The following is a 27973-nucleotide window of genomic DNA, read 5'->3' on the forward strand; positions in this document are numbered from 1 at the left end:
CTACTTGCCTGATATGTATTTAGGGTTGTTTTTTTCATAATTTAAAACCACCTCTCATGACTGGCCTCATTTAGAGGCGGGAGGTAACTAAGGGTCCCCTGAAATGTCAGATCCTCTTCTCTTCGGGTTATCTACTACAGGTGGCGTACAGATATCTCCACGACAGCCACTCCAGGGTCCCCACACTCTACACCACTTCCGGGGGCGGCCCTGGGCCAAGTACACTGTTTTTTCCCTGAACATGCACCAGTCCATGTTTTCCTTCCATGCCGCAACTGCAACTGTAGGCGGCCTCGGGGACCCCCACAATTGAGCAATATCTCTCTTAGCAATCATGGCCCCCAGGGTCACCCACTGTGTCTGAGCTACATTATGATCCGTAGGTTCCCAAACATTCAGCAAACAGCATCTAGCCTCCGGCAAGAGGACAATCCCCGTCACCTCCTTCATTACATCATGTACCCTGCTCCAGAAGGCCGCGACTTCACGACATTCCCAGATAATATGGAGGAATGTCCCCACCTGCCCACATCCTCGCTTACACAGACCATCCTCAGAAAAACCCATGTGGACCAAATGAGGGCCCGTGACGTAAATCCTATGAAGAATCTTAAGTTGAACCAACCGTAGTCTAGCTGGGATTGCGACCTCCTTAGGAGAGGAGATCACAGATTGCCAGTCCTCGTCATCCAGTTCAAGGCCGTCACGGGTCCACGAATCTCGAAGATGCAACAGGAGGTCTGATCTATCATTGATTAGTTTTTTATAGACTAGGGAGATGGCACTATCAGGCACATAGCCATCCAACAATTTGTCCTCGAGCGGAGACGATTCCGGAACTACCTCCCCCACCGGGAAAACCGACCTCAAAGCATGGCGAATCTGGATATAATGGAAGTATTCAGAGTCACTTAATTCAAACTCTTCCTGCAACAACTCAAACGATTTTACCTGACCCTTAACCCAGAGGTCCCCACCTTACTAATACCAATGAGGTCCCATTTATCGAACCCCTTGGTGTTCCACAGTTTGCCAAGTTTATCAGAACCAAAAAGCGGGGTAGCTCGAGTCAAACGGTCTGTCCATCCTGTCGCACTAGTCGCGTCCTGCCACAGACGTACTGCTATCTTGGTAGGTCCCGACAAAGCCTTGACCCCCGATTTAGAGTATAACGCCCTATAGTAGTTGCCACCGGGCAAAAGCCATCTATCCATGGCAAAGGCGGGGTTCAATTCGGGACCATACATACCATGATTAATGGCTCCCAATTGGGACGCCCAATAGTAACGCTTTATATCCGGGAGAGCAATACCCCGTCGTACCACGGGAGCGTCAGCTTAGCAAGCGAAATACGAGGTCTACCGTCCCATATCAATTTCCTTTGAAGATCCTCAATTGCTCGAAAATAGCTAGCGGGAACTATATCTAAAGTGTTTTGGAGAGCATAGAGAAAACGAGGTAAAGACATCATTTTAAAGAGGGCAGCACGACCAAGCGGTGAAAGTGGAAGCTTACGCCAACCCGCGACATCTTGCTTCAATCTAGACAAAGGTGGGAGGAGATTCTGCTCGTACCGAATTGTAGGGTCCAATGAAATATAAATACCTAGGTATTTAAACCCCGTTTGTGCAATCCGGATGGGACAGTTGCTTGGAAAAAGAGGGACGTCACCCGAAAGGACGTATATGTAGGATTTTGTCCAATTAATAATTAGGCCCGAGTTCCTACCAAATGAGTTCAAGACATCGCATAATACTATCAACGATTTTCGTGGCGAAGTCAGATACAATAAAATATCATCCGCATAAAGCGAGATACGATCTTCAAACTCAGAGGACCACTGAATACCCTTCATCGAAGGCACCCACCGGATCCACGCGGCAAGAGGCTCGAGGGCTAGGGCGAACAGGAGCGGCGACAAAGGGCAACCCTCACGAGTGCCCCTCCCGAGACCAAACGAAGCAGAGACACGGCCATTAACAACAATTTGCGCGAGGGGGTCCTCGTAGAGCAACCTAACCCAACCAATAAAACCTGGTCCGAACCCAAACTTAGCCAACGCGGCCCATAAATATGGCCATTCCACGGTGTCAAAAGCCATCGTGGCATCCAACGACGCCAAGATGGCCGGCTCACGCAACGTCGATGCTCTCGCGAGAACACCATGCAGACGCCTAAGATTCAGGGCGGTGTTTCTATGCGGGATGAAACCGGATTGATCCGGATGTATCAGCTCGCTAATAACAGTGATAAATCTATTAGCCAGTACCTTTGCCAGAATCTTAGGTTCGGCATTCAAAAGGGAAATGGGACGGTACGACGCACACCTATCTCTGGGCTTCCCCTCCTTGTGAATCACCACAATGGTCGCTAACCGCTGATCACGGGGGAGAGAGCCACACTCCCGAGACTCCAAAAACATATCTCGCAGATAGGGAGCAATCTTATCAGGTTTCAACTTGTAGAGTTCAATAGGTAGGCCTTAGGGACCCATTGCTTTCCCCGAACGCAGGGAACGAATCGCAAGAGCCACCTCATCAGCTGTTATTGCAGCGTCCATTTGTTCCCTATCAACATCAGAGAGACGAGGCAAAGAAATATCACGTAACAAGAGATGTGAGTCCTCCTCCGGTCTATCCGACACAGAAGAGTACACAGCCTGGAAATAATCAGCGAAATGCTGAACGATCTCTTCAGGGTCAGAAACCCGAGCACCACTAGCCGTCTCGATCACAGGCACCACCCGACTAGCTCTATCCTTCTTATCCAACCACGCAATTAATTTACCAGCCTTATACCCCACATCATACAGACGTCCCTGCTGTTCCCTACTCATGGCCTTAGCTGTGTCAGTAACCAAAGCCCTGTATTCAAGTTGCTTCAGTCGTAATACATGCGTCGCAGCACGGGTAACCCCCCGCTCCAGATCAAGCTCCAAGTCCGCTATCTCCGTCTCGATCTTAACCACTTCCTCATCCCTCTGTTTCTTAACACCCGCTATTAATGACAGGGCCTGACCCCCGAGGACGGTCTTGAAAGCCTCCCAAAGAGATACAGCCGACGAAACCGAACCCTCGTTTTCCCAAAAATACTGGTCAAGAGATTTCACCAAGGCTGTACGAGTTTTGGTGTTTCGGAGGTACCAGGGGTTGATCGGGGCCACCCGTCCCTCGGTCTCAGAGACCAACTCCATCTGTAACCACAAAGGAGAGTGATCCAAAATACCTCGGGCCAAATGTTTAACCTCGGTGACAGAGAGAGCCTGTGCAGCCGGTACTAATACATAATCAATCCTGGAAAGGCTACCGTGCGCACCAGAATGGAATGTATACTGCTGCTGTGCTGGGTGTAACATTCTCCAACAATCTACCAGACCCAGGGTATCAAGGAAATCAGATAGCCAGTTCTGTGCACCTCTCAGATCCCAGGGTGGGTGCCGATCTACCATACCAGAAACCACCGCATTAAAATCACCACCTAAGAGCAACGATCCCTCGGGGAGAGCTAGGATAACCCACCCCAAGTCCGTGAAAGTAGTCGACTGCAGGCCAGGGGGTACATACACAGAAACCAGGGAAATGGTCCGGCCCTCCCACCTACCCGTAAGAGCAACATAGCGCCCTCTATCGTCGAGGACCGTGGAGTCAATTTCGAGTGGGAGAGAATTCTTAATCTGGATACCCACCCCTCTGGAGCCAGAGGAGAACCCAGCATGTGCAACCAAACGGTACCCCTTCCTGTTCCTAGCACGACAAGTATTGCCAATCAAGTGCGTCTCCTGAAGAAGGACTACATCTGGGGAGAGACGCTTCAACAGTTGCAACACAACACTACGTTTTATCCCATCCCCCAGCCCATTTACATTCCAGCTCATCAGTTTCAGCCCTCTACCCCCATCCCGAAAAAGAAAGAGGATCCAACCCCGGGAAGAACACAGCACTTCGTTTAAACTAGATATGGATACATTGCCTTGCAAAGAAACACACACATTCCCCAACAAAACCCCCATCCCCCCAGCAACATCCTGTTACAACACCCCCACCCTGCACCCCTGCGTAAGACTAGAAAACCACCCAAACTTACAGTGTGCCTGTCGCCCCCCCCCCATCTAACTAAGCTACAAAAAGAAAATCAGAGGAGGAAAAAAGACCCGCCACTGACCCCGCAACCCCCAAAATGTATATCAAGTCGATTGTCAGGATTATCGAACCACAGTTCGAGGCCTGCAAGAGACCCCAGGATACCATCAACCGGTGCCTATTCCTGTTCTGTCGGTCCTCCTTCCGCGCCACCAGACTGTTTCTCCGATGGAGGCTGATTCGATAGTGTCTAGCAAGTCGGCCACCACCTCCGGTCGATCGAAAAAATAAGTCCGCTCCGCATGTTCGATTCGTAACTTGGCCGGAAAAAGCATGGCATATTTGAGGCCCATGTCACGCAATCTTCTCTTCACACCCAGGAAACCAAGTCTTTGCCTCTGGACCGATTGAGTGAAGTCCAGGTAGAAGCTGATAGTAGTGTTCTCAAACTTTGTAGGACCACCCATCCGTGAGGCATGCAAGATAGCGTCCCTGTCTCGAAAATTGAAGATTCTGGCTATTATAGGCCGCGGCGGGGCACCCAACTCCAGTTGGCCACCCGGAACTCTGTGAGCACGTTCGACCGTAAAGAATTTACTCAGTCCCTTAGGTGCAAGATGGCGAATAATTAAATCCTCAACAAAGAGGTCAGCTGCCGGATCCTCCGCTTTCTCCGGGACCCCTAGGACATTGTTCTGCCGAGCTCTTCCTTCATAATCTTCCAGACGACGTGTGATGAGATCGCTGTTGGTCTTCAAGCGACGGACCTCTGTCTGCAGATCAGTGACATCACCCGTCAGACTGGAAGTCTTAATGTCCAAAGATTGTCCTCCTCTGACGTAGTATCTTGGGGCACTGTCCTTCTCAGCAGCACTAATTTACAGACCCAGAGCTGCTTTAGTCTATTCATTTTGAATGTCTTCTGATGCCTGGGAAAAACAGTTACGCTGTGAGCAGTGCAGGCATCCTACCTCTACTTTTTAGATATTTATGGAGACAGGTTTTACTTTTTTGCCAGAAAAGAACAAACTGAGATAGGCTTTAAGCGTTCTTTGTGCAGTTCTACATTTTGCATTGGTGAGGGGGTTAAAGTACCCAAGCTACAAACAGTTGAATTACACGAACACATGCTGCCTCTGGTATCCCTCTCAACCATTCATCTACAGCAGAGACTACTGCTACATCCACATCTACTCCCACAGCATGACCAATAGCAGTAACAACTGTCACAACAGCAGCACAGTAGGGAATAAAAGGCACAAGAGCTGCCAGTAGAGCGAGGGCCACATCAGTGAAACCCACCACAACAGCATGGACCATAGCACAAACCGCAGCAATCACAGCTGTAACCTCCACTGGGTCAACGGCAGGAAGCACATCTGCTACAGCAGCACGTACCAGGGAGCATAGCTTCATCAGCTACCACAACTGTTTGGACCATAGCAGCAACTACATCTGCTACCGCAGCAGGGACATTAGCAGCAACAACTGTCAGCTCAGGAGTGACGAGAGCTACTACAACTACAGTGACCAGAGCAGGAACCCAGCATTGGCTACAGTCAAGTGTAGCACCAGCCACAACAGCAACTACCTATCGAGGGCAATTGCAAAAACTCAGTCAAGTAACAACACAGCAACCATAGTTGTAACAAATGAGAAACTAAAAACGTGAGGTGTAATGTATGATTACTCAGCCAGTGATAATGACATTGGTTTTCCTACTAGTCCATTTTTGTCTTGCTCACAGGACCCTACATATGAGCCTCGGTCCTTCTCCATTATGAAAACACAGCCCTGAGATGAGCTGTATCCTCTGTAAAAGGGAATACAGGCAACCCAAGACCAGTTTCTGCCTGTTGAGGTATACATCTTTAAATCTTACGCATAGAGGGACCTATATTTAGAAATACTCTGCACTTATGATATCTCTCAATGAATCTGGTTTTATTATGCAAATTTGATGTAAACCGAGGTATGTACACTTGTGCGCAGACTTTGTGCCTCACCTCTGTGTAACCTGCCTCTTCCTGTGCCTTTTTTGTATGTTCGCTGTTTTTTATTCCCCAAACTTGTGGTGCCATCCAGCAATTTACACACTGATGGGTCAGAAATAGTAAGTGCCTATTTGTGCATGCCTGTGTTTGCATGTACCAGACTTAATGACTTTGCCAAAGCTTAATTTAATGGCTTTTATAATGTTTTTTGTTTTACTTGTACTTGCTACTTTTCCACTCCTTATTAAAAAAAGAATATTTAAAAGCTGTGTCTGAATGAAGATGCACTCTTGACTTTCCATGGTTTTATTGAGTGTCTAGATAGAGCTAAGTGAGGAAGTATATTCTGGTGTAGTGATACAATGTAGTGTTAACATTTTAAAGTCAGATAATAGTTTTGTGTATTCCGTGACCACTGATTAAATATCCCATTCCAGGCTTAATTGTGTTCTAAGCTACATAATGGTTTTGACATTTTAAATCTCTCAGCGCTTCTCAGTTCTTGTGTAACGTCACCCAAAATGTTGACATGATATTGAATGCAAGACTAATATTTAATCTCTAAGCATGTATATATAAAATAAAGATTATTAAAGCAACCTCTGTTTGAAATGAGGTTGCAATCTTAATGATCTATTCAGATTGTTTATTGAAAGTGTTATTTTTTCGCTGCTATCTCAGCCTCAAGATCCTCAGTTGGTAATAGACCCCGGAACTAAATCCCACTGCTTGTGGTTTGTTTTTTTCATTTGAGTTAGCTTTTATAGGATATTGAAGCCATTATTTTATTTAACATTTACCAGATGATAAGCAAACCTGCAGATTCTCAGGATGTTCATGAGCTTCTCCTGTCCAAAGAAGATTTTGAAAAAAAGGAGAAAAATAAAGAATCAATATACAGTGGATTTATCAGAAACAGAGAGGTAATTAACTTTTGAAAAGCATGATTCTTTTCACTGCCTTTGGAATTGTTACTGCCCGTTTTAACCCTAAAAACTACACCTATCTGGCTTGTTTTCTGTAAAGAATTTCTCTAAATTCTACTTTAATCTTCTCAATCAATGGTTTTCAGTTGAGGCTTTTTTGTGCAGTTATGAGCTGTGATTGATTAGATGCCTGTGAGAATCTCATTGCCCTTATAACATAGTAAAAGTTATGTTTCTTTACAAAGAGGTCAAACCAATAAAGAACTATTAGGTCATCTTTAATTCTGTTAAGTGGAGATGTACGTTGTAATGCTTTAGGGTCAGTTAAACACAGTGAAGGAGAAAACTTGTTACTAGTAGATGAACCTTAAAGTGTTATTTTTTTCTACTTTACAATAGTTGATTTATATTTAGCAGCTAGAAATAGTATTTAAACGCAACTTTAATGTTGTGTGCCCCACTTCAGAATGCAATACCACAATTAACTTTTTTCTAGGCTTTGCAACACATCTATGGATGATGAAAATACCTTCTTAGTAAGGTGGAGAAGGTGGATTTTCTAGTCATCAGGAATTACATTTTGGATTTTAATGAGGTCACTGAGGCAAGCATCATGTTGTACCCTTTTCCTCTCTTTGACATTAGCTAGAAACATGCACTCAGAAATCTCCCTGTCCCGTCCTTCACAGGAAAGGTTAATCAAAACAAAACTACAGCTAATATGCCCATATTACCAAGTACTCACGGTCCATCATTGCATAATCTCTTCTGCGCATTTTAGCATGCCTTTTTTCTTTGATGCAGATGCAGATGCAAGCCACCTAGTTATTGTGCGGCACTTATAGCTTGCAAAGTTCTGAATGAAGATTATTTTAGAATATACATCAGATATAACCAGCATTATACCTTTAACTTGGGATAACACTTGTCTCTATCATTAATAAAATCCGGACTATCCTTGGTGGTAGCTAGAAAAAACAATATTCTACGTTAGAGCGTACTCACCACTAGCAATGTCACATGGGTCATTGATTTAAAGCAAATAAAATCTTAACGACTGAGTTTCTGGCCAGTGTGTCTTTTTCTAAAAATATCTTTCAGTCCAGCCCCTGATAGGAATGCTTTGGAGGCCATAACTCCCTCATTGAACGTGACCAAAAAGAAAAGGTATACCAGCATCCTACATCACACATATCTCCCACCAGGGTTTAAGTTGAAACTCTGTCCGAAGGTTTCTTAAATGAAAAGAGAATCCTCCCCATATGGCACTGCTTCACTGTTCCTGTGGAGTCCTCATACTACTTCATACACCAACGAATGTACAGTTTGGTGTGTACTGGAAAGCATGGGTAGAAAAGCAACTTAAGATTAGTCTTGGTTCTCCCGAATACCTCATGTTCGAGGCATATGGGCTGCAGATGGTACATTTATGAATAGATCGCCATCTGGTGTTGGGCTCGGATGATTGCACTTTATGATGCTAATGTGCCTCCTTCTAGATCTAAAGGTTTCTTATCTGACGTGTTTGCAAGAGACCAGACACAAAAGCATCACCAGTTTCATAAATGGTGCTTTTCTTTTTTTTAAATTTATTTATCACAGTGATCTCAACATAGACTGTAAGTCAGGTGCGTTGCGGCATAAGTAGCCAAGAATAGAACATCATACACCCTTAGGATCAGAACACAGCATTTCTGCCCAAATCCCGGAGGCCGGGCGGCGTTAAGCTGTGGGCCATCATAGATTAACACAGTGTTTGGGCTTGTAGCGTCGAACTTCCAGTGTGGAAATCACATTTGCAAGTGACAAGGCAAAATTATTTACAAAAAGTAACTATAATAAGAAAAAGAAAACCCCCCCCTGAGAAAACACTACAAACTAGAGGTGCCAACCCATCAGCAACATCGCTCTAAACTTGTGATGCATGATCTCCGAGTTGTTATATAATACACAGCCAGCAAGTACCAAACCGCGGTCTCAAGTGCGCAGCGAACACCAGCTGTAACCCCTCCTAGCAAAAGGCCTCTCAACCAATCATCCCTCCACTCTACAGCGCGCAGTGGGTAGGGTCCCCCGGCACATCCGCACCGGTATCGGCGGCCGTCAAGTCCTGACGTCTCCTATAGTCTAGATATAGTCCTCAAAAATTCTTGGGCCTGCTTTTGTGAGGCAGAAGCTCACTATAAGTCTCTGACTGCGTGCTACAGTAAGTCAGGTCTTCAATCCACTGTTTCGCCCTGGGTGGGGGCCCCCTCATCCAGCACATGGACAGTCTCCTCTTCGCTAATAGCAGTCCCATGTCCACTATCCTGCGCTGCGCCCTGGGCAGGACTTTGGAATAACCTAGCAGTGCCAGCGCCGGAGACGGGCTATCTCCTCCTCAAGGACCCTGCCTAATTCCTGGAACACCTCACCCCAGTAATGATGCACACCCGGACACTCCCACGCCGAATGCATAAACCCTGCATCCTGTGCTTTGCAGCAGTCGCATGTCGCTTCCTCTCGCAACCCAAACAGGTGCAGCCTTTCAGGAGTGTGGTAAACCCTGTTGATGAATGCACTAATTTGTGCCTGCCATTCAGGGAGACCAACCTCGTGCTAGAGCAGCAGTAACGCCACATGTCATCATCAAGTGCTACATCTAGGTCGCGCCGCCAGGCCAAGCGTGCCTTACTGTACCCAGTCACTCTCTCAGCTATTGCTATCTTATATAGAGTCGAGATCATTTTCCTTGGCCTTTCCGATTTAATGACATAGGTAAGTTCTAAAATTTCTGGGGGTTCCTGCAAGTTGTCACCTAGTTGTCCCCGCCAAGCCTCTCTAATTCTGTGGTATTGAAAAGTCTGCAAACTAGTGGGCTGTGTTCCCTGTGTTTGCACCTCCGGCAGCGTTTTGAGAGCCCCTTCTTTAAACATGTCTCCGGCTGTATGTATACCTAAAGCTTTCAGTGCTACCAACACTCCTTTGTCCTTGCATGGGGCCAGCCAGGTCATCCATTCTATAGGCATTAGCGGAGAGTACAAGAGCGCCCCAGCGTGATAGTGCAGCAGCGACTGCCAGGCATGTCTAGGCCCGTTCAATGAGTCCAATAGGCCCGTGCGTCGATTTGCCGGTTCAAACACCACTGGCGGGAGCAGCAGTGGAGCAGCAAATAGTGTCTCGAGCTTAATGAATGGTGCGTTTTCCCTGTCATGTATCCAACTATGTAAATGCGCCCCTTGCGCCACTCGATAATATACCTCAAAATCGGGCGCCCCGAGACCACCTAATTGATAAGGGAGGACCAGTGTTGTCCATTGCACTCTTGCTTGTTTGCCAGCCCAAGCCAATTTTATCATCAGTGACGTGAGCCGAGCGAAAAAACACTTTGGGAGGACCATCGGTACATTCGTAAATAAATACAGCAGCCTTTGCAAGACCACCATCTTCATTATCCATATTCTGCCTAGCAATGACAAAGGCAGCCCCATCCATATGTCAACATTATCCTCCAAGTTGGCAAGGGCCGTGCCATAATTCTCACGAAATACCGTCTCGGGGTCTGTGTGCAGTCGAATCCCTAAATAGCGCACAGAATCAGTAGTCCATCTCAATGGATATTCCATCTCAAATTGTTCTGTGGAATCGGTGATGGGGAACGCTATTGACTTGTTCCAATTGACCGTCAGGCCGGACAGAGCGCCAAATCGGACCACTTCACGTAAAAGCGGCGCTAAATTCTTTTCAGGTTCTCTGACATAGAGCAGGGTGTCATCTGCATAAGTTGTTATGACTAGGTGGTAAGTGGGGAAATGGAGTCCCCGGTGCGAGTGGTATTCTCGCATCGCACATGCCAGGGGTTCAGCTACCAATGCATATAGCGTGGGCGACAGAGGACATCCCTGCCTCGTGCCCCTTCGAATCTGAATAGGTTCAGTGACATGATTCCCCAGCTTAATTCATGCGCACGGACCATTGTAGAGCACAGAGACCATCTGTAGAAATGCCGAGCCCAGCCACGCAAGCACCGCCCCCAGAAAAGGCCATTCCACAGAGTCGAAGGCCTTCTCCATGTCCAGGAACACTGCTATGGACTTCGAATCCGGGCTGGTGTGTTGAATGGCACCAAATATCGTGCGTAAGTTGCATGTAATGTTCCTGCCTGCCACGAATCCCGCCTGTTCCGGTGCAATCAGCTCCGGGGCCAACAAGGCCAACCTAGTCGCAAGTACCTTAGCGTATATTTTGGTGTCCACATTTAGGAGCGAAAATGGTCTATAGGAGCTACAATCCTCCGGGGGCTTTTCGGGCTTCGGAATAGCCACTATTAAGGCTTCCATCATTGTGCTCGGCATCTGCCTAGTTTCGCACATGTCCGCGGACAAGGCAGACAAGTGCGGTAGCAGCAGCTCCAGATACGCCTTATAAAAACTGACCGTTAGGCCATCCGCTCCAGGAGCGCTACTCGCCCTCCTCCCTCCCAGGGCTTCTCGGATCTCATCGAACTCTATTGGCTGCATTAAAAATTCACGCTGCTCATTTGATAAGAACGGGAGTTTGATATGCTCCAAGTAGTCTAGGATATCCCCCTCGGCTCGTGAAGCGTATAGGTCGGAGTAGTATTCCGAAAACCTGTGCGCTATCTCCTCCTCTTCTGTGAGTATAGGTTCTTCCTTTGACCTAACGGCTGTGATCGCAACCTTTCGCCGTTGCTGTTTAATCATATTAGCCAGGACCGTCCCCGGCCTGTCCCGCTCCCCGTAGGCTCTAGCTGTCGCGTATTTACCCAAATGTTTTACTTCCGCATCTGCCTCTTCCTGGTACTCTGACAGCAGCCCTTTCATTTCTTCCTGGGATGTGTCAGCGCCTCCCGCCAGCTGACGTCTCTCACAGTCTGCGAGTCGTCGCTCCAATACCGACAGTCTTTGGCGGATCGAGCGAAGGGTCCCAGAATGTTTACTCATGGCGACCCCTCGTATGTAAACCTTAAACGCCTCCCAGACCGTCTGGAAGCTGTCCACCGACCCTATATTCGTTTAAAAAAATGTCTCGATTGCTTCGTGCAGTTCCTCACAGAAAGTAGGGTCTTGTAGAGAGTACAGCGGGAACCGCCACGTGAATGGGTGTAACGCTTTCCACGGCAGTGTGAGCGTCAATAGAATGGGGGAATGGTCCGAAAGGGTGCGGGGCAGAACCTGGCATTTACGGATCCGGGAGAGCAGCCCCGACGAGGCTAACCAGTAGTCAATTCGTGTGTGTATATTGTGAAAGGCCGAATAATGTGTGAATCCACCTAGCGCTGGGTACAGTATACGCCAAACATTAGCCAGGTCATCCTTAAGCAATATCCTATCTAGTTCCCGAGCAGCCCTCGCCTGGTGTCTGGCCGGGCCACCCGAACGGTCCACATTTGGGCACCTAGTCATATTAAAGTCCCCTCCCCACAGAGTAGGAATGTCTGGTAGCTCTCGCGTTATGTCAGCCAGCTTGCTATAAAACTCGGGGCAGTCATAGTTAGGACCATAAACATTCACAACCAAGATCTCCAAACCTCTACCAGACAGCTGTGATACTACATATCTACCGTCCGGGTCTGCTGAGAGCTCACTTAGTGTGTAGTCAGATTTCGGGGTAACCCATGTCAGCACCCCGCGCGCATGGGACGTGAAGCCAGCCGCATTGATCTGCCCCCCCAGCCCCCTTGCTTTCAGTCTAGGGCTGTTCACAGGCAGATGTCTCTTGAATCAAGGCCAGGTCCACCTTGTGTCTAGTCGGGTAATTCAATACCTTACGCAACTTACGATAATCATTCAGTCCGCGCACATTCCACGTTAATGCATTCATCCCGCCCATCACATTCTCTGTGATCGGCGTATCAGGTTTATCTTGCATAACTAGCTGGGTTCCACATTCTCCTGCACCTCATATAGAGCAATAAAAAGACTGATGCCAAGTAATACTGGCCTGCACCTCTGAGCAGTAAATTGAAACAACCCAACCCCCCTCTACCCGCCCCTCCCACCCACAGCGGACCACCCCCAACTAGGTCGCGATATGATCGTCCCATGTACCCCCCCTCCTCCCTCAAAAAATAACAATAACAGCAAACAAAGTGTTACCACATGTGGGCGGAGGTTGCAAAAGAGTCAAATAAAGAGAATAACACAAAGCTTGGTACTCATCCCAGCCTCACCAGCCGACCGCTATCCGCCCCTCGAACATTGGCAGTCCCTTGTGTGTCTCAGATGCGAGATCGCCTTCAGTCCTGATCATCCGATCCGCCACCCGCGGCCTCATCCAGTAGGTCTCGCTCCGTTGTCTTTCTCCGCACTTTGGCCCAGTCTTTGAGCGCCTTCTGTAGCGCTTTGGGATCCGTGAAGATGTGCGTCTGCCCATTTCTATTTACTTTCAACTTTGCTGGATATAACATTGCATAGTCTATCCCTTGGTCCCGCCGTTGCCGTTTCATTGGTACAAAGTGCTTCCTCGCCTCTTGGACCTTAGCTGTAAAGTCGGGGTACAGTGAAATGACTGAGCCCTCATAGGCCAGCAACTGTTTTTCTCTGGCTGCTCGCAGGGCTGCGTCCCTGTCCCTATAGTTTAGGAGTTTAGCAATTATCGGTCGGGGTGGTGCCCCCGGCTTTGGACGCGGCGCCAAGGTGCGATGTGCGCGCTCCACTATGAACGTGTTTGAGAAGGTCTCCTCAACTAATAGGGTCACCAGCATGCGTTCTATGAAGGTCTCCATCTTGCCTGTCTGAGTCATCTCAGGAAGGCCCAGTATGCGCACATTGCAGCGACGTGAGCGGGCTTCCAAATCCTCCGTCTTATCTTGAATCAATTGCAGCACCTTTCCCAATTGTCTGTGTTGCGTGTCCAAGGTGGTTTGCGCTTCTTCCACTTCGGTGATCCTCCTCTCCGACAAATCTAGTCTCTCCGCGTGTTTATCTAGTCTCTTACCCATTCTGTCCAGCCAAATGTTAACGTATCCATCTTCACCCCTAGTGAGGATATACCTTCCTGCAGACCTTTCTCCATCGACTGCAGTATGCTCCTAATGTCCTGTTCCTGCTCAGGTGGCGTGGTGGGCCTACTCTCGCCCCCGGCGCCCCTATCCTGAGATTTCGCACGTGTTTGGGTGAAAGGGAGCTTGGACTGGTGTCGATCAGGTTTCCCCATCTTGCTGCACACAGAGAGCTCGCTCAGATGCAGGGTGTCGCAGGCAGACTGCCGCCCCACAAGACCTCCAAGTAGCACAGAAATTAGCGCTGCGTCACCAGTGTCCCCAGCCCACAGCCGATGCCCTCACGGACTCCTCAGGTGCAGCAGCGGAGCAGCCACCAAGCACCCTAGGCCTCAAGGTGATCCTTATTTTGGGGCTCTAAGTCACACAATGTGCCTCCCTACCAGTGATACCGTCGCCTCTTCCCGTTGTGGGCAGCCTTCAGCTCTTGTAGCCCTCTCTTGAGCGCGTCTCTCCGCTCTCACCTCACGATGTCGTCCGCAAGGTGTGTATCACCCTGGTGGCATAGGCAGAGGGCCCTTATGTGTGTGGAGTCAGACTTGTCGTGCGGCGCCGCTTCTACGACGTTGGGGCAGCGTTGTACATATGAAGGGTCCTCTGTCCGGTCCCAGCAATTCTCCCCCTCTGCGCCACTGCTGTCGCGTCAGGGCCCCCAATCACACAGCGCCGATGTTACTCCCCCGAAAATTGGCCTTCCGTCCTGACTCCACAGCCGGCTCTTAAGCTGCAAGCTTTAAGGCACTCGAGTCCCAGGCCCCCCCACCCCCCCGCCAGCGTTCGGGTACCGGCACCGGAGGTCTCCGCCGTATCAATGCGGCCGCACACTCACCCGGTCCCGGTGCAATGGCGGCCGCCTCCGAGTTTCTGGTGGCACCGGGCAATCCGCTCCCGCAGGTTCAAAGCTGAGGTCGTTGGGGGATACCTGTTCCCCCCCGTTGGTCAAATAGGGTGACAGCTTGCTCCAGGGTCGATCCCCTCAGAGTGCGCCAGTCGCCCCTCCTTCGCCGCACCCGGCGTACCTGCAGCCGCACGTACGGTGACGTCGTCGGGTGACCCCACTACTCCAGGCCGGTGCTTCTCGGCCTATGTCTGCTCCGGGGTGTCTCGTGCGTCAGTCCGGAACGCAGCTGCCTCCGAGCTCAGAAACCGGGCAATAGTTGGCGATCCGCGTCACCATCAGTCACGGCGAGTTTTCATAGCCACCAACACCCGCGGGGCTCAGGATAATTCAGGATGTTTGAATCGGCTCGGCGGAGCCCGAGAGTCAAGCGTCCATACTAGACTTGAGCCAAGCTCCGCCCCACTTAAATAAATGGTGCTTTTCTGACGAGGCTACCATTATTCGGTCACTCTCCCGGTAAAATTGAAATGTCCCACGTGCAAGAGTATTTAACTTTTGCAAGTTTGCATTGCCTCTCAAGTTAGAACCTGGTTTATCTGCTCACGTGCATAAGCAGGTACCGCCTCTACCTCCTAGGACTTACCAGTGCCTTGTCCTCCGACCATTTCCGTTCGGACCCCTCCCCAGTGCTCCTTCTGCCTCTCGTTATTGATACATTTTGTCCCAATGTTTCGGCATTGTTTTTTGACTACCTTTCTTTTTCTATCAATGGTCCTGATGAAGCAATGTGCAGCGTTAATCACTTATTGGCCAGTGTTGCTTTTTGTTCAAAGAAAAATACATTGTCGTATCTACAAGACCTCGAAACCTACTTTTTATATGTGTTATATGCAGGGTTTGAGGGCTTAACGCTGCACAGTGTCTGAAGTTGTGTCAAACCTGGAGAATCTCTGTATCCCTCAACATCTCATACCACAAACCTGTCAAGTTCAGCATACCCTCCCACTCAACTTCAGACCTACCACCACCAGACCATCCTGAAAAAACTGAAAAAACATCCTGGCAAATGACTGAACAACTGCACTTAACAAAGTGGCCCAAACAAAGTAACAGCCTTCCTGAAGCCATAAACAAATTCAACAACTGGATTACCACCTGCGCAGACACCCTGGCCCTCCTCAAACACAAGGTTTCAGACCCCATGCCATTTGGTTCATGGAGGAACTTCAAATAACGAAGCACCACTACAAACAATTGGAGAGCAAATGGAGAATGAACCAAAACAATGGGAACAGGAACACCTTCAAATCTGCCCTGAGACACTACCATCAACAGTTTTGGGACACCCAATGCACCACTCTAGTACACAGGATTGACTATAGCCCCAATAAAAGCAAGGAGATTTTAAGCATCACAAAATATTTTACCTCTCTGCTGCCATCTTCAACACCATCACCCCATCACATGACTATTGCAGCAAACTCTCTCAATACTTCTGCAGCAAGATAACCTCTAAATGCAGAAAGTTTAACCCTAAGCCAGACACAACGGAGCTTGCCACCGATCTCCGTGTTTAGTCAAAACTATCATGACCACGTGGCCCTCCATCACCATGGACGAAAATGCAGCCACCATGAAGTCCATCCATTTCGGGCCCCATTGGAACCGCGACCCCACCATGCATTCACCAAAGGACTAAAACTGATCTGCGTAGCACTGCCTTCTACATCTAATGCATCCGTTTCCTCCCCCTGCTCAAGAAGCCCTCATCAGACTCATCAACGCTCAGAAACTACAGACCAATCACCCTGCTATCGTACCCAGGCAAAGTCTTGGAGAAGCTCATCAACCGACATCTGTCTAAACACCACAGCAACCATCAACTCCTTGACATAACACAGTTAGAATTTGGGCTCAACCGCATCACAGAAGCAGCCTTCATAGCTGCTACAGACAACATCTGCATGTTACTCCAGTATTGGAACTTTCATAGATTCCCATAGCTTGTATCATTCCCCGTCATCGGAATGGGAGTCCCCGGTAAATGAAAAATACCATAGCAGTAGGTACAAAAAAAGAAAAAAGGCCTATGCCTCATCTCATTTTGTAGCATATCCACCTCTTTTTGTAAACAAGACCAAAAACACTGAACAGCCAATCAGAACAGCCTCACCCCATAGAACCTTCCTGAGAGAGCCTCAGTGCCTTAGATTTTCTACCGCACGTTGTGCAAGGGAGTCTCCATTGAACTCTGCTCAGTTTTTCTTCATTCTTCAACTACTTTGTTATCTCAACTCTCCAAATCTTCATTATGTCTGATAAGGAAAAGAATGCTCTGTTCAAGGCGTGTGCCACCTGCTCTAAAAAAAGGCTGTATGTGGAGGACAAACATAAAGACTGTATTTATTGTTTGTATCCGGACCACAAGGCTACTGACTGCAAGATTTGTAGGACCTTCTCTACAAAAACCTTGCGGGACCGTGAGGGACTTCCGCTCACCTGGCTACAAAAATTGAAGTCACGGAAAGATCCTGTTTCAAGTAACAGTGATGATGCCTCCTCTGCGACGTCTTCGAGGAGATCGCAGAAAAGGGGTAGGTCTTCACCTACAACTTCTTCAGACCCCCCTGCCAAAGCCTTACAAAAGACCTCTGATAGGTCTGACAGGCGTAGTCCCACCAAATCTCCTCACTGAGGTGTTAAAGAGAGGGAAGGACCGGTTACTGAGGTGGCATCTGGGAAGAAGATGAGCCATGGGTCTTATGTTTCTCCTCCACCCTCTGAGAAACAAAATTTTTTCAAAAAAACAGCTTCCGTCCCACCTGAGGGGAAAGCTGACCGGAAAATTTGTTAGTCAACGACGACGACATCAGGTCCGTCGACGACCTCTTCGAAAATTCAACCGGCGTCGACTTCGGCACCGTCGACGAGATCGTCGACAAGAGTTTCATAGTCTCCGTTGACTACTTCCACATCGACGAGGATGACGACGACTATGATGGTGTCCACGTCGAAGACCACAACGACGTCGACAGCTTCCAGCCTGATAGATGACTTCCCCAAGGAAAGTAACACCCCTGCCTCCTGCACTCCTTTTGGAAGAGGAGTTTTCAGAGGATGATGACAGACTTTATGGGGATGCAGATAGCCCATCCCAATTGCAAGTGAAGTATCAGGACTCTGACTCTGAGGACTATTATATGGAGCAACAACAATATGTGCCGCAATCTAGGTCCCAGGCTCAGTATCAACAGGACATGGTCTGCATGCCATCCTCACTCATTACAGACACTACAGGAAGAGATTTCCAACTCAGTCCTCCGGCCAAGAGACAGGGCAAGTGCCTCCAACTCAAATTCCAACTCGACCTCCTTGTCCGGTTGCACCTCCGCTTCCTCAAACTCCAGTACCGGAGCTAATGGAACCGCAACAGAATGTGGTCTCTGTCCAGGATGACTCATCGGATGATGACCAGGGCACTATATCAATCCTGGACCCGGATAGGGAAAGGGATGATAACATTATTCCGGATCCAGCCTCTCCCTCTCCTGATCCAGCAGATTCTCCTCCAGCAGATATCGGAGGATTTCACAATTTAATGGAGAGAGCTTCAAAGCGTTTCGATCTTCCCATTCCATCGGTACAATTGGAATGTTTCTTATATGACTTAAAAGAACCTTACAGGAAGTCTGTTCGCTCCATCCCAATAGTGGGCCATGTCTGGGATGAGGGGATAAAGGCCATGAAGTCGCCGGCAACTGTCATGCCTGTACTTCCTCGTCTGGAAAAGAAATACAAAGCTCCAGAGGATAGCCCCACTTGTCTGGTCAGCCATGTGAGAAGTTGGCCTGGTATATGATGTCCACTATTCTAGTGGGCACCTTGCACCAGTCCAAACGACCCTTATTGATGGTGGTTGTAAAGTCAATCTTATAGAAAGCTATCCTAGTGGTAGCTGTGAAGAGCACCCTTGAGGCTAAGACTTTAGAGGCGAGTTAAGCAAGTTGTTTTACCATTTATAATCTCTTGAGTACCACATGAAAGCACACCACACAAGGTATATATCAAATATATATGTATTTATTCTAAACACAACCCCTCTGGACTCTTTGAGGTCAGAGGTAAAAGTACAATACAAGGAACTTAATTAGCATATAATAAGTTGCACAGTATACGTTTTGCCCTAGGGGCCCTCACAAACCATATACTAAAATAGTGGTATAAGAACCACGTGTGAAATAGAAAGCAGGCCTAGGGTCTGTGGAATCGCTGGGGCTACCTAAAACCACCAAAGGTTAGGATATAGGAGGCCCACGGGAGACGCGTGCAGTGTCTGAACACAGCCGCGGGTTACCATTGACTTTCTATGGAGAACATACAAGTTACAATTTTAAAGATTAAGGGTGCAAGGAGGTGAACTGCGATGGAACCCTTTTAGACTAGGACACTTGGAGAGTCAATACCCACGGGAGCACCGAGTACTCGAGTTACCTAACTTAGGAAAGCCGGGCGCATAGGTGTCTTTTCGTGTCTGGTTTCGTCGTCGATTCCAATGGAGAGCTGCGAAGAAGTGCTGCAGGCGACCAGAGGAAAAGTGTCTGGGTGTATCCAAGGGTGGATCGGAGATGTGAAGAACCTGAAAGCAGAAGTGACAGAGTCTGGGTCACTAGCCAGTGACCAGGATGTCGATGGGAAGCGGCCAGCCAATGTCGGGTGATTTCAGGTGAAAAGGTGAAGTTTGTCTCATCAGTCACGAGGTCCAGGAAGTGTCGACGTCGACCAGGAGCTGGATTCGAGCTGTCCCACGAAGGATCTAGTTGACTGCGGTGTCAGTATCCGGATTGGACCCAACAAGCCTTGGCAAACACAATCCACGCAAGATGTTAAGATTGGCTTTGGTGCAGACCAGCAAGGTCTGGGGAACTTCTCCTGTGGAGGGAAGTTGGAACAAGCCTGGAGCAACCAGGAAAGTAAAGTGAATCAAAGATTGGTCTTCTTGGGGGCTCACTAGCCAACGGACTAGGAACCGCGAAGACGCGTCAAGCTGAAATGCACAAAGCGGGCCCACGGGGCACTCATGGAGTGTGGGCCTCTGAGCTTCGGTGCAAAAGGTGCTCGGGGCTGGAGCTTCAAGCACCCCAATGCACAACTTCGGGATACCTCGGGAAGTAGGTGCAGGTTGCAAAATGCAGGATTTCCAGGAGTTCCGGTACCACGTCTCTCGTGTCTGCCCCAGGTCTCAGCTTTGCTGGGAGTGCAGGTCAGCGTCAGATGTCTGGAAGTCCGTGTCCTGAGTTGCAGATTCTTCGGGATCCGGTGGGAGCCTCGAAAACGAAGACCGGCAAAGATGCAGTTGGTGCCTGTTTGAACAGGGTGGCCACTCCTTGACCACAAGGGAGCTTTCTTCCATCTTCCAGTCGATATGGAATGTCGAAGGTCCAAGATATATGTTGCAGAGTTTCGTCCAGGGTAATCTAAAGTCCTAGGGGCAGGGGTACTATAGGTGTACTAAGTTTAGGGGTTGGACTAACTCTAAAGTCCCTCCTATGGGTGGATCTGGGGAGGGGGTGGTTACACCCCTTCGTCCAGTTTTGCGCCAGAGCTGGGACTGAGTGCCCCAGCAACCCGTTTGAACTGGGAAATGCATGGAGCACCTTGTGTGCCCCAGGCAGTGTCTGAAAAGCATTCACTGAATGCAACCCACCCTGCCCCAATACACTAAAGCCTGTCTGGGAAGGTGCCAGCTCCTCCCTGGACAGGAAACTTATTTTCCAGGCCGCCCCTGCAGGAGTTTCGTCCAGCAGCAGGAGGGCAGACTCGTGTCTGTGGCAGCAGCATCAATTTTGTGATGCTGGGGCTCTGTTTAACTTTAACCGGGTTTACCAGTAACTACATGTCTTCTCCCTCTAGAAGGGTGAAAGGCTACCCCCGCCGCCAGGACTGGCGGGGGGAGGGGGGGTAGTATTCCAAAGTGTTTGACACCTTACACGACATGTTTCGATAAAGCCAAAACAAAGTTTGCATTAACCGCGAGGATTATAATGCACTTAAGAGTATATGGTATGGCTATATCATAGAACAGCTATAAGGAGAGGGTTCCAAACGCTGCAGAGGGGCTCAGCTCATGCTAGGGCACCCTCTCACACAAAACCAAGCCCTTTGCTTCCAGGATTGTCAAGGCCTGCCATAGGAGTGACTTCTAGGTTAATATATATGTGTGTGTGTGTATATCTATCTATCTATCTATCTATCTATCTATCTATCTATCTATCTATCTATCTATCTATCTATCTATCTATCTATCTATCTATCTATCTATCTATCTATCCATTTTACCCAGGCTTCAAGTGCAGACCTGTGGTGTCAGTTTGGAAGGCTAACCAGGGGTGGCACAATACATGCTGCAGCCCCTGGTAGGCCCAAGGTGCACCTATGCCCTGGGTACCTAAGGTATCATATACAGGGGCTCACAAGGGTGACCCAGTAACCAATCTGGTATGTGCCTAAAGTACATAGTATCAATTTAGAGAGAGAACAGCTAGGCTGTTGGCCTGATTAGCAGGGCCACAGCCATACTGAAGTCGAAAAACCAGTGAATCACAGCAAAAAGTGGGGATAACCAAAAGAAGCAGACCCTACTCTCCTACAAACCAGCCGAAACTGGACTCTGGAATTTCACAAGCGGCCCAAAGAAAATCAAGGAATCCGGCGGCACCTCTTACCACACCACCGGATAAAGAGGGAAGACGACTAAATAATGTTGGGAAGAGGTTTTCTTCCATGTCCAGCCTCCTGGTCAGAGCGGCCAATGCCTTGGCCATTCTTCGACGATATGATCGCCAGATGTGGTGTGATCTATCCCCGTATTTAGACCAGCTACCCGAGGAAGCAAAGGCTGAAGCCAGGAAGATCTTGCATAAGGGGGAACGTTCATCCTCTGAAATAATTGATTGTGCAATGGACATTGCTACTGCGGCATTCCGCTATCTCGCAGGAGCAGCAGTCCTTCGGTGGCAAGGCTGGCTTCGGGCCACTTGGTTTCGTACGGAGGTCCAAAACAAGATCCTGGATCTTCCGTTCGATGGTGAGATGCTATTTGGAAAGCACATTGACGATGCGCTGCAAGATATAAAGAAGTAAAACGGAGACTGCGATGTCCCTTGGGACTCTGCAATACCGCAAGGTTCCTTTCCGTGGAGCGAGAGGAAGAGGTTTTTCTTCATTCAGGGGTGGATAGTAACAACAGCGCTATTCCTCCTACTCGCAGCCCTCTCAGTCTTACAGGCCTCAGTATTCACAGCGTCGGGGCCAATTGTCATCTTTCTCTGGACCATCTTCTAGAGGACGACAAGGGCGCCAGGGGAGGGATACCTCTAAGCGCCAGTAGCGGCTTCCCGGCCCTTCCTACTGTTCCTTCGTCCCCTGTTACACCAGTAGGGGGCAGGATATCACAATACTTCCACAACTGGCAACGTATAACATCAGACCGGTAGGTCCTTAATGTCATCATGTCAGGCCATTCACTGGAGTTTCAACACCAACCACCATCCAGAGCCCCTCGCGCCACCAAATCTAAACATCTTCACCTTCTATGTCTAGAAGCCCACCAACTACTTCTCCAAGGAACGATAGAGCTGGTGCCCCTATTCCAGTGGGGCAAGGGATTTTATTCCGGGTTCTTTCTCGTTCACAAGACCGTGGAAAAATGGCGCCCAATTTTAGACCTGAGGGAGCTAAACACCTATCTCATAAAGCTCTCTTTTTGGATGGTATCCCTACAGGCCATTTTGCGGCTCCTCAATCCAGGAGATTACATGGCCACCCTGGATCTCGAGGACGCATATTTCCATGTTCCCATCCACCCAGCGCACAGGAAGTTTTTATGCTTTACCGTAGCCAAGAGACACTTCCAATTCAAGGTCCTGCCTTTCGGACTCCGATCCACACCACGGATATTCACAAAGATCTTAGCCCCAGTCGCAGCATTTCTCAGAAAAAAGACTACCTGGCGACTGGTTGGTGAAAGCACCGTCTTCTCAAGCAGCAACACAGGCAGTCGAAACACGCACTCAACTCTTCAGTCACCTGGGGCTTCAGCTCAACAAGGAAAAGTCAGTCCACTGCCCGTCCAAGTTGGCCAAGTTCCTAGGTGCTATTCTGGACACAACTTGTTGTAAAGCGTTTCCATCAGAAGAAAGGCAGACAAAACAGATGGCCTCCGCCTGTCGGTTCCAAAAAAGATAGTCACTTTCAGTTCGCCTATACAAGTCTTTTAGGATCGATCTCATCCTGCATTCCCTTAATTCCGCATTGCAGGCTAAGAATGCGCCCTCTCCAAGAACAATTGGATTTGCAGTGGCGCCAAGCAGAAGGCTCTTTCGTCGACAACATAATGATAAATCAGCCTATGAAAGAGGCGGCCAGCTGGTGGACGATCAGAGACAATATCGCTCAGGGTCTCATCTTCACAGTCACCCCAGATCCTCTAATACTTACAACAGACGCCTCTCTAGAAGGCTGGTGAGCAGTATTACAAGGACTTCAGGTGAGCGGCCGCTGGCCGCTGGCAGCCCGAGCAATGCCTTCTCCACATCAACATGTCGGAGTTCAGAGCGATTCGTCTGGCTTTACAGGATTTCCTTCTGCGAATCCGAAGATCCACCGTCCTTGTCTGTACGGACAACACGACGGCTATGCATTATGTGAAAAGCAGGATTGGAACAAGGTCTTGTCTACTATCCAAGGAAGCTCAGGAGCTTTGGGAGTGGATTAGACAACATCAGATCTCTTTCGGCAGAGCATCTTCCGGGTGCCCTCAACAAGACGGTGGATACGCTAAGTCGCCTCAAGTCTGTGAGCCATGAGTGGGAATTAGACCAGCACACTCTGGAAAGAATTTCAATCTCTGGGGCACTCCGTCCATAGATCTATTTGCCACCCCAGAGAACAAGAAATGCCGACTCTACACAAGCAGGAAACACCATCAGGGATCATTGGGGAATGCGCTTTCGATGGCCTGGTCAGGCACCTTTGTTTACTCTTTTCCTCCGATTCCACTAATTCCAAGGCTACTCAAGAAGCTCAAAGCAGAACCCTGTTGGATGATTCAGGTTGGCCCTGGTGTGGCCCCGCCAATTTTGGTTTACAGATCTGCTACTGCTCTCCCTGGATCATCCAATTCATCTGCGCACAATTCCCTCTCTGTTGAAGATGTCCCAGGGCCAAGTGGTACATTTGGATCCGAGCTCGCTTCAGTTAACAGCGTGGCTCCTGAGCACAGAGAATTTCAAAATTTAAATATCTCGCAAGAATATAGAGAGGTGCTAGCTCAGGCCCGCGCACCAAGTACGAATAAGACCTATCGCTTGAAATGGAAGTGTTTCTGCCTGTGGTGCCTAGCAAGAGAACATTCATCCTTACTCTTCTGCTCCTCATCAAATTTTGCCAAACATTTTGACTTTAGCTAAGTCAGGTCTCGCTCATTCCTCTATCAAAGTGAACCTGGCTGCTATCTCTAGATTCAGACAAACTTCCTCTGGCCCTTCCCTCTGGTCGGCAAGAATCGTTAAACAATTTTTAAGGGGACTTTTTAGAGGTTTTCCACCAGTTAGACCTCCACCACCTCTGTGGCAGTTCAACTAAGTCCTTTCTCAACTCATGAGCCGTCTTTTGAGCCAATTCATAGGGCGGACCTTAAATTCCTCTCCTGGAAAGTGGCCTTTCTTCTCGCTTTAACATCAGCCAGGAGGGTAGGTGAACTACACGCTCTCACTATCAAGGATCCGTTCTTGCAGTTTAAAAAGGACACTCTGATTCTGAGGACGGATCCCAAATTTATTCCGAAAGTCCCTTCTGACTTTCATTTTAATGAACCGGTCATTCTCAAATCCTTTTTTCCTCTGCCTACTACTCTAGCGGAAAGGGCTCTTCATTCTTTGGATGTTCAAAGGTGTTTAAAATTCTATCTCCAGCGCACCAAAGATTTCAAAAGATCTACACAGCTCTTTGTCGCTTTCAGTGCCCCTTTCAAGGGTTTCCCTCTTTCGAAGCAAGGGGTTGTACAATTGATTGCCAGCGCAATTCAATACTGTCACCAAGCGGCCGGTAAGCCCCTGGAAGGGCAGGTCCTGGCGCCCTCTACAATATCCATTTCTTCTTCTGCTTCTCTCTTTGCTTGAGTGCTGATCAAAGACATTTGCAGGGCAGCTACATGGAGCAGTGCCCATACTTTCACGAAGCATTACTGCTTGGACTCTTCCACATGTAGTGATGCTGCAGTGGGGCAGGCAGTCCTGAGGAATCTCTTCAAATAAGCGGTGAGCTTTCCCTTCTAACCCTCCTTCCTGTTATTGGTTTCGCACATTTTGTATCTAATGATGTTTACTGGCTAGTGTTTTGGTAACCTGTATCTCTTATGATGATATACACGCTGCAAAGTTATACAATGTATTATTACACAAAATGTGTGTTTTTTCTAACTGCTGTCTATTCTGATACAAGCTATGGGAATCTATGAAAGTTCCAGTACTGGAGTAAGAAAACAAGTTACTTACCTGTAACTTTGGTTCTCCAGTATCGGTAACTTTCATAGATTCCCATGCGCCCACCCTTCTCCCCTTGGAAAGCTCAGCCTCTGGCATCTTCTGTTATACTGTTACCTAACGGCTATGAAAATCTGAGGCTCTCTCAGGAAGGTTCTATGTGGTTAGGCTGTTCTGATTGGCTGTTCAGTGTTTTTGGTCTCTTTTACAAAAAGAGGTGGATATGCTACAAAATAAGATGGGGCCTAGGCCTTTTTCTTTTTTTTTGTACCTACTGCTATGGTATTTTTTATTTACCGGGGACTCCCATTCTGACGATGGGGAATGATACAAGCTATGGGAATCTATGAAAGTTACCAATACTGGAGAACCAAAGTTACAGGTAAGTAACTTGTTTTCATCCTGTACAGAGGGGACATGATGGCCCTCACACTCCTCACCTCTCTGCTACATTTAAATCCATTTCGAACCCCGTTCTCATCTGAGGACTGCACGGCATTGGAATCCAAAGACCTGCTCTATGCTGGATCTGCTATTTCTTGATGGACAGGTCTGTCAGGGTAACCTGACGTGGAGCAGGTGTGATTCCAGTCTTAACTAGGGAAGAAGGAGAACTATTCAAACAACCAGGCCTTCGGCTTCTTGGAGAACTCAAGAAAGGATGAAGAGGCTCTGATAGATAATGACAGGTTGTTCAATGCTTTGGAAGCAATATAGGAGAAAGCTTTTCTGCCAGATTTGATTTTGAATATTAGTGAGATGTGTTCAAGTAGGACACCAGACAATTGGAATTTATTCTGGTTGGAAGCCATTTGGACATTTATCTCAGCATCTTCAGGGTGAGGAAGTAGGAAGCTATGATGGCACCCTACTCTTTGGATCCTCACAACCTCATCTTAGGTGTTCCACTAGGATCATCACTTAACACAACCCGTTTTAATACATACACAATCTCACTGTCAAGCATCATCTACGCCCACAGCATTAACAACCTTTCCTGAACTCCCTTTCTCTCTCTCCTCTCCCCCATCTCCTTCTCTCCCTCTCCTTACGTAGATGATCCCATTGGCAAGCATTATGCACATGCACACCCCCCTCTCCTTCTCCTTCTCCCTGTCCCATTTCTCCCTCTCCCTCCCATTTCTCCCTCTCCCATTTCTCCCTCTCCCATTTCTCCCTCTCCCATTTCTCCCTCTCCCATTTCTCCCTCTCCCATTTCTCCCTCTCCCATTTCTCCCTCTCCCATTTCTCCCTCTCCCATTTCTCCCTCTCCCATTTCTTCCTCTCCCATTTCTTCCTCTCCCATTTCTTCCTCTTCCTCTTCCTCTCCCATTTATCCCTCTCTTATTTCTCCCTCCCTGAAGGCGCTGACTGGATAAAGACCAACTGAACACCCACAAGACATAAATCTTGATCGAAAGGAAGAACACCTCACAGTTGGATTCCACCTGGTGGATGGCTGAACTAGACTTTCACCCACCCCCTCCATGTCAGGAAGCTTTTGGTTATCATCAAACGCGATCTTGACATGACTGCCCAAGCAATTGCCATCATAGCTTCCTACTTCCTCACCCTGAAGATGCTGAGATAAATGTCCAAATGGCTTCCAACCAGAATAAATTCCAATCGTCTGGTCTCCTACTTGAACACATCTCACTAATATTCAAAATCAAATCTGGCAGAACAGCTTTCTCCTAAATTGCTTCCAAAGCATTGAACAACCTGTCATTATCTATCAGAGCCTCTTCCTCCTTTCTTGAGTTCTCCAAGAAGCCGAAGGCCTGGTTGTTTGAATAGTTCTCCTTCTGCCCTAGTTAAGACTGGAATCACACCTGCTCCACGTCAGGTTACCCTCCCAGATGGCGATGAGCTATACAGCTCCTCATAACATGACACAACATGCATTCTCATACCTTTGTTTATGCCTTCTGGCAGCGGCATCTACCATCAAACATGTGGACTGATCTGTACTTTAGCGTGTAGACTTATGGTGCCTGTGCTGAGGCTGCAAGTATGAAAAGGGCCTCTACATCAACTGCCATTAATTTCACAGGACAGCTGCTTGGCAGATCGTGCCCCATTTGCTACCTGTTACACAAAGCAAGGCGCATTGGGTGCAGCCATCTTGTCTGCCCATGCTGTTTCACATGTGCTTCTGCATTCTGACAGCTGCAATGAACATGGTAAATGAATTCTACATTCGCAATGGACGGTTGCAATATGTGCTGAGCCTGCACAGTTCACAGTGGGCTTGCCACCAACTTCTACCCCTTTTACACTAAGAAATGCAAATCGGACCTTGACCATCATTGAAAAAGCACTGCACATAGTGTAGTGTCTGCCCATCATCTCCCATCATAAGACTTTTCTTACATGACTTGCTTCTCATTAATAGGCATCTTATTATTTGGTCTGTATGGTTGTATGAGCCTCTTGAACCTCCTAAGGTCAGATTTGCTATCAGGGGATCCTGGTGGGTAGTACATTGTATAGTTGCCAACTTGTCTGTTCCCCTGTCACCCATACCGCTTGGGGCCATGCTGTCCTCGCACGGACATCACATGAAAATGTCTGTGTACTCTTTACCTA

The 27973-nt window shown here is 48.2% G+C and overlaps 1 protein-coding gene across 1 annotated transcript in view; it reads left to right on the forward strand.

Annotated features, from left to right (window-relative positions):
• Window positions 1–27973, forward strand: part of SMCHD1 (structural maintenance of chromosomes flexible hinge domain containing 1) — a 2317253-nt gene that overhangs the window by 193366 nt on the left and 2095914 nt on the right. The window contains exon 7 of the mRNA XM_078687460.1: window positions 6877–6996. Coding sequence (XP_078543586.1) covers window positions 6877–6996 — 120 coding nt within the window. The remainder of the gene's footprint in view (window positions 1–6876; window positions 6997–27973) is intronic.

Source organism: Lissotriton helveticus, chromosome 4_1 (genome assembly GCF_964261635.1).
Source record: "Lissotriton helveticus chromosome 4_1, aLisHel1.1, whole genome shotgun sequence".
Taxonomy (NCBI): Eukaryota; Metazoa; Chordata; class Amphibia; order Caudata; family Salamandridae; genus Lissotriton; species Lissotriton helveticus.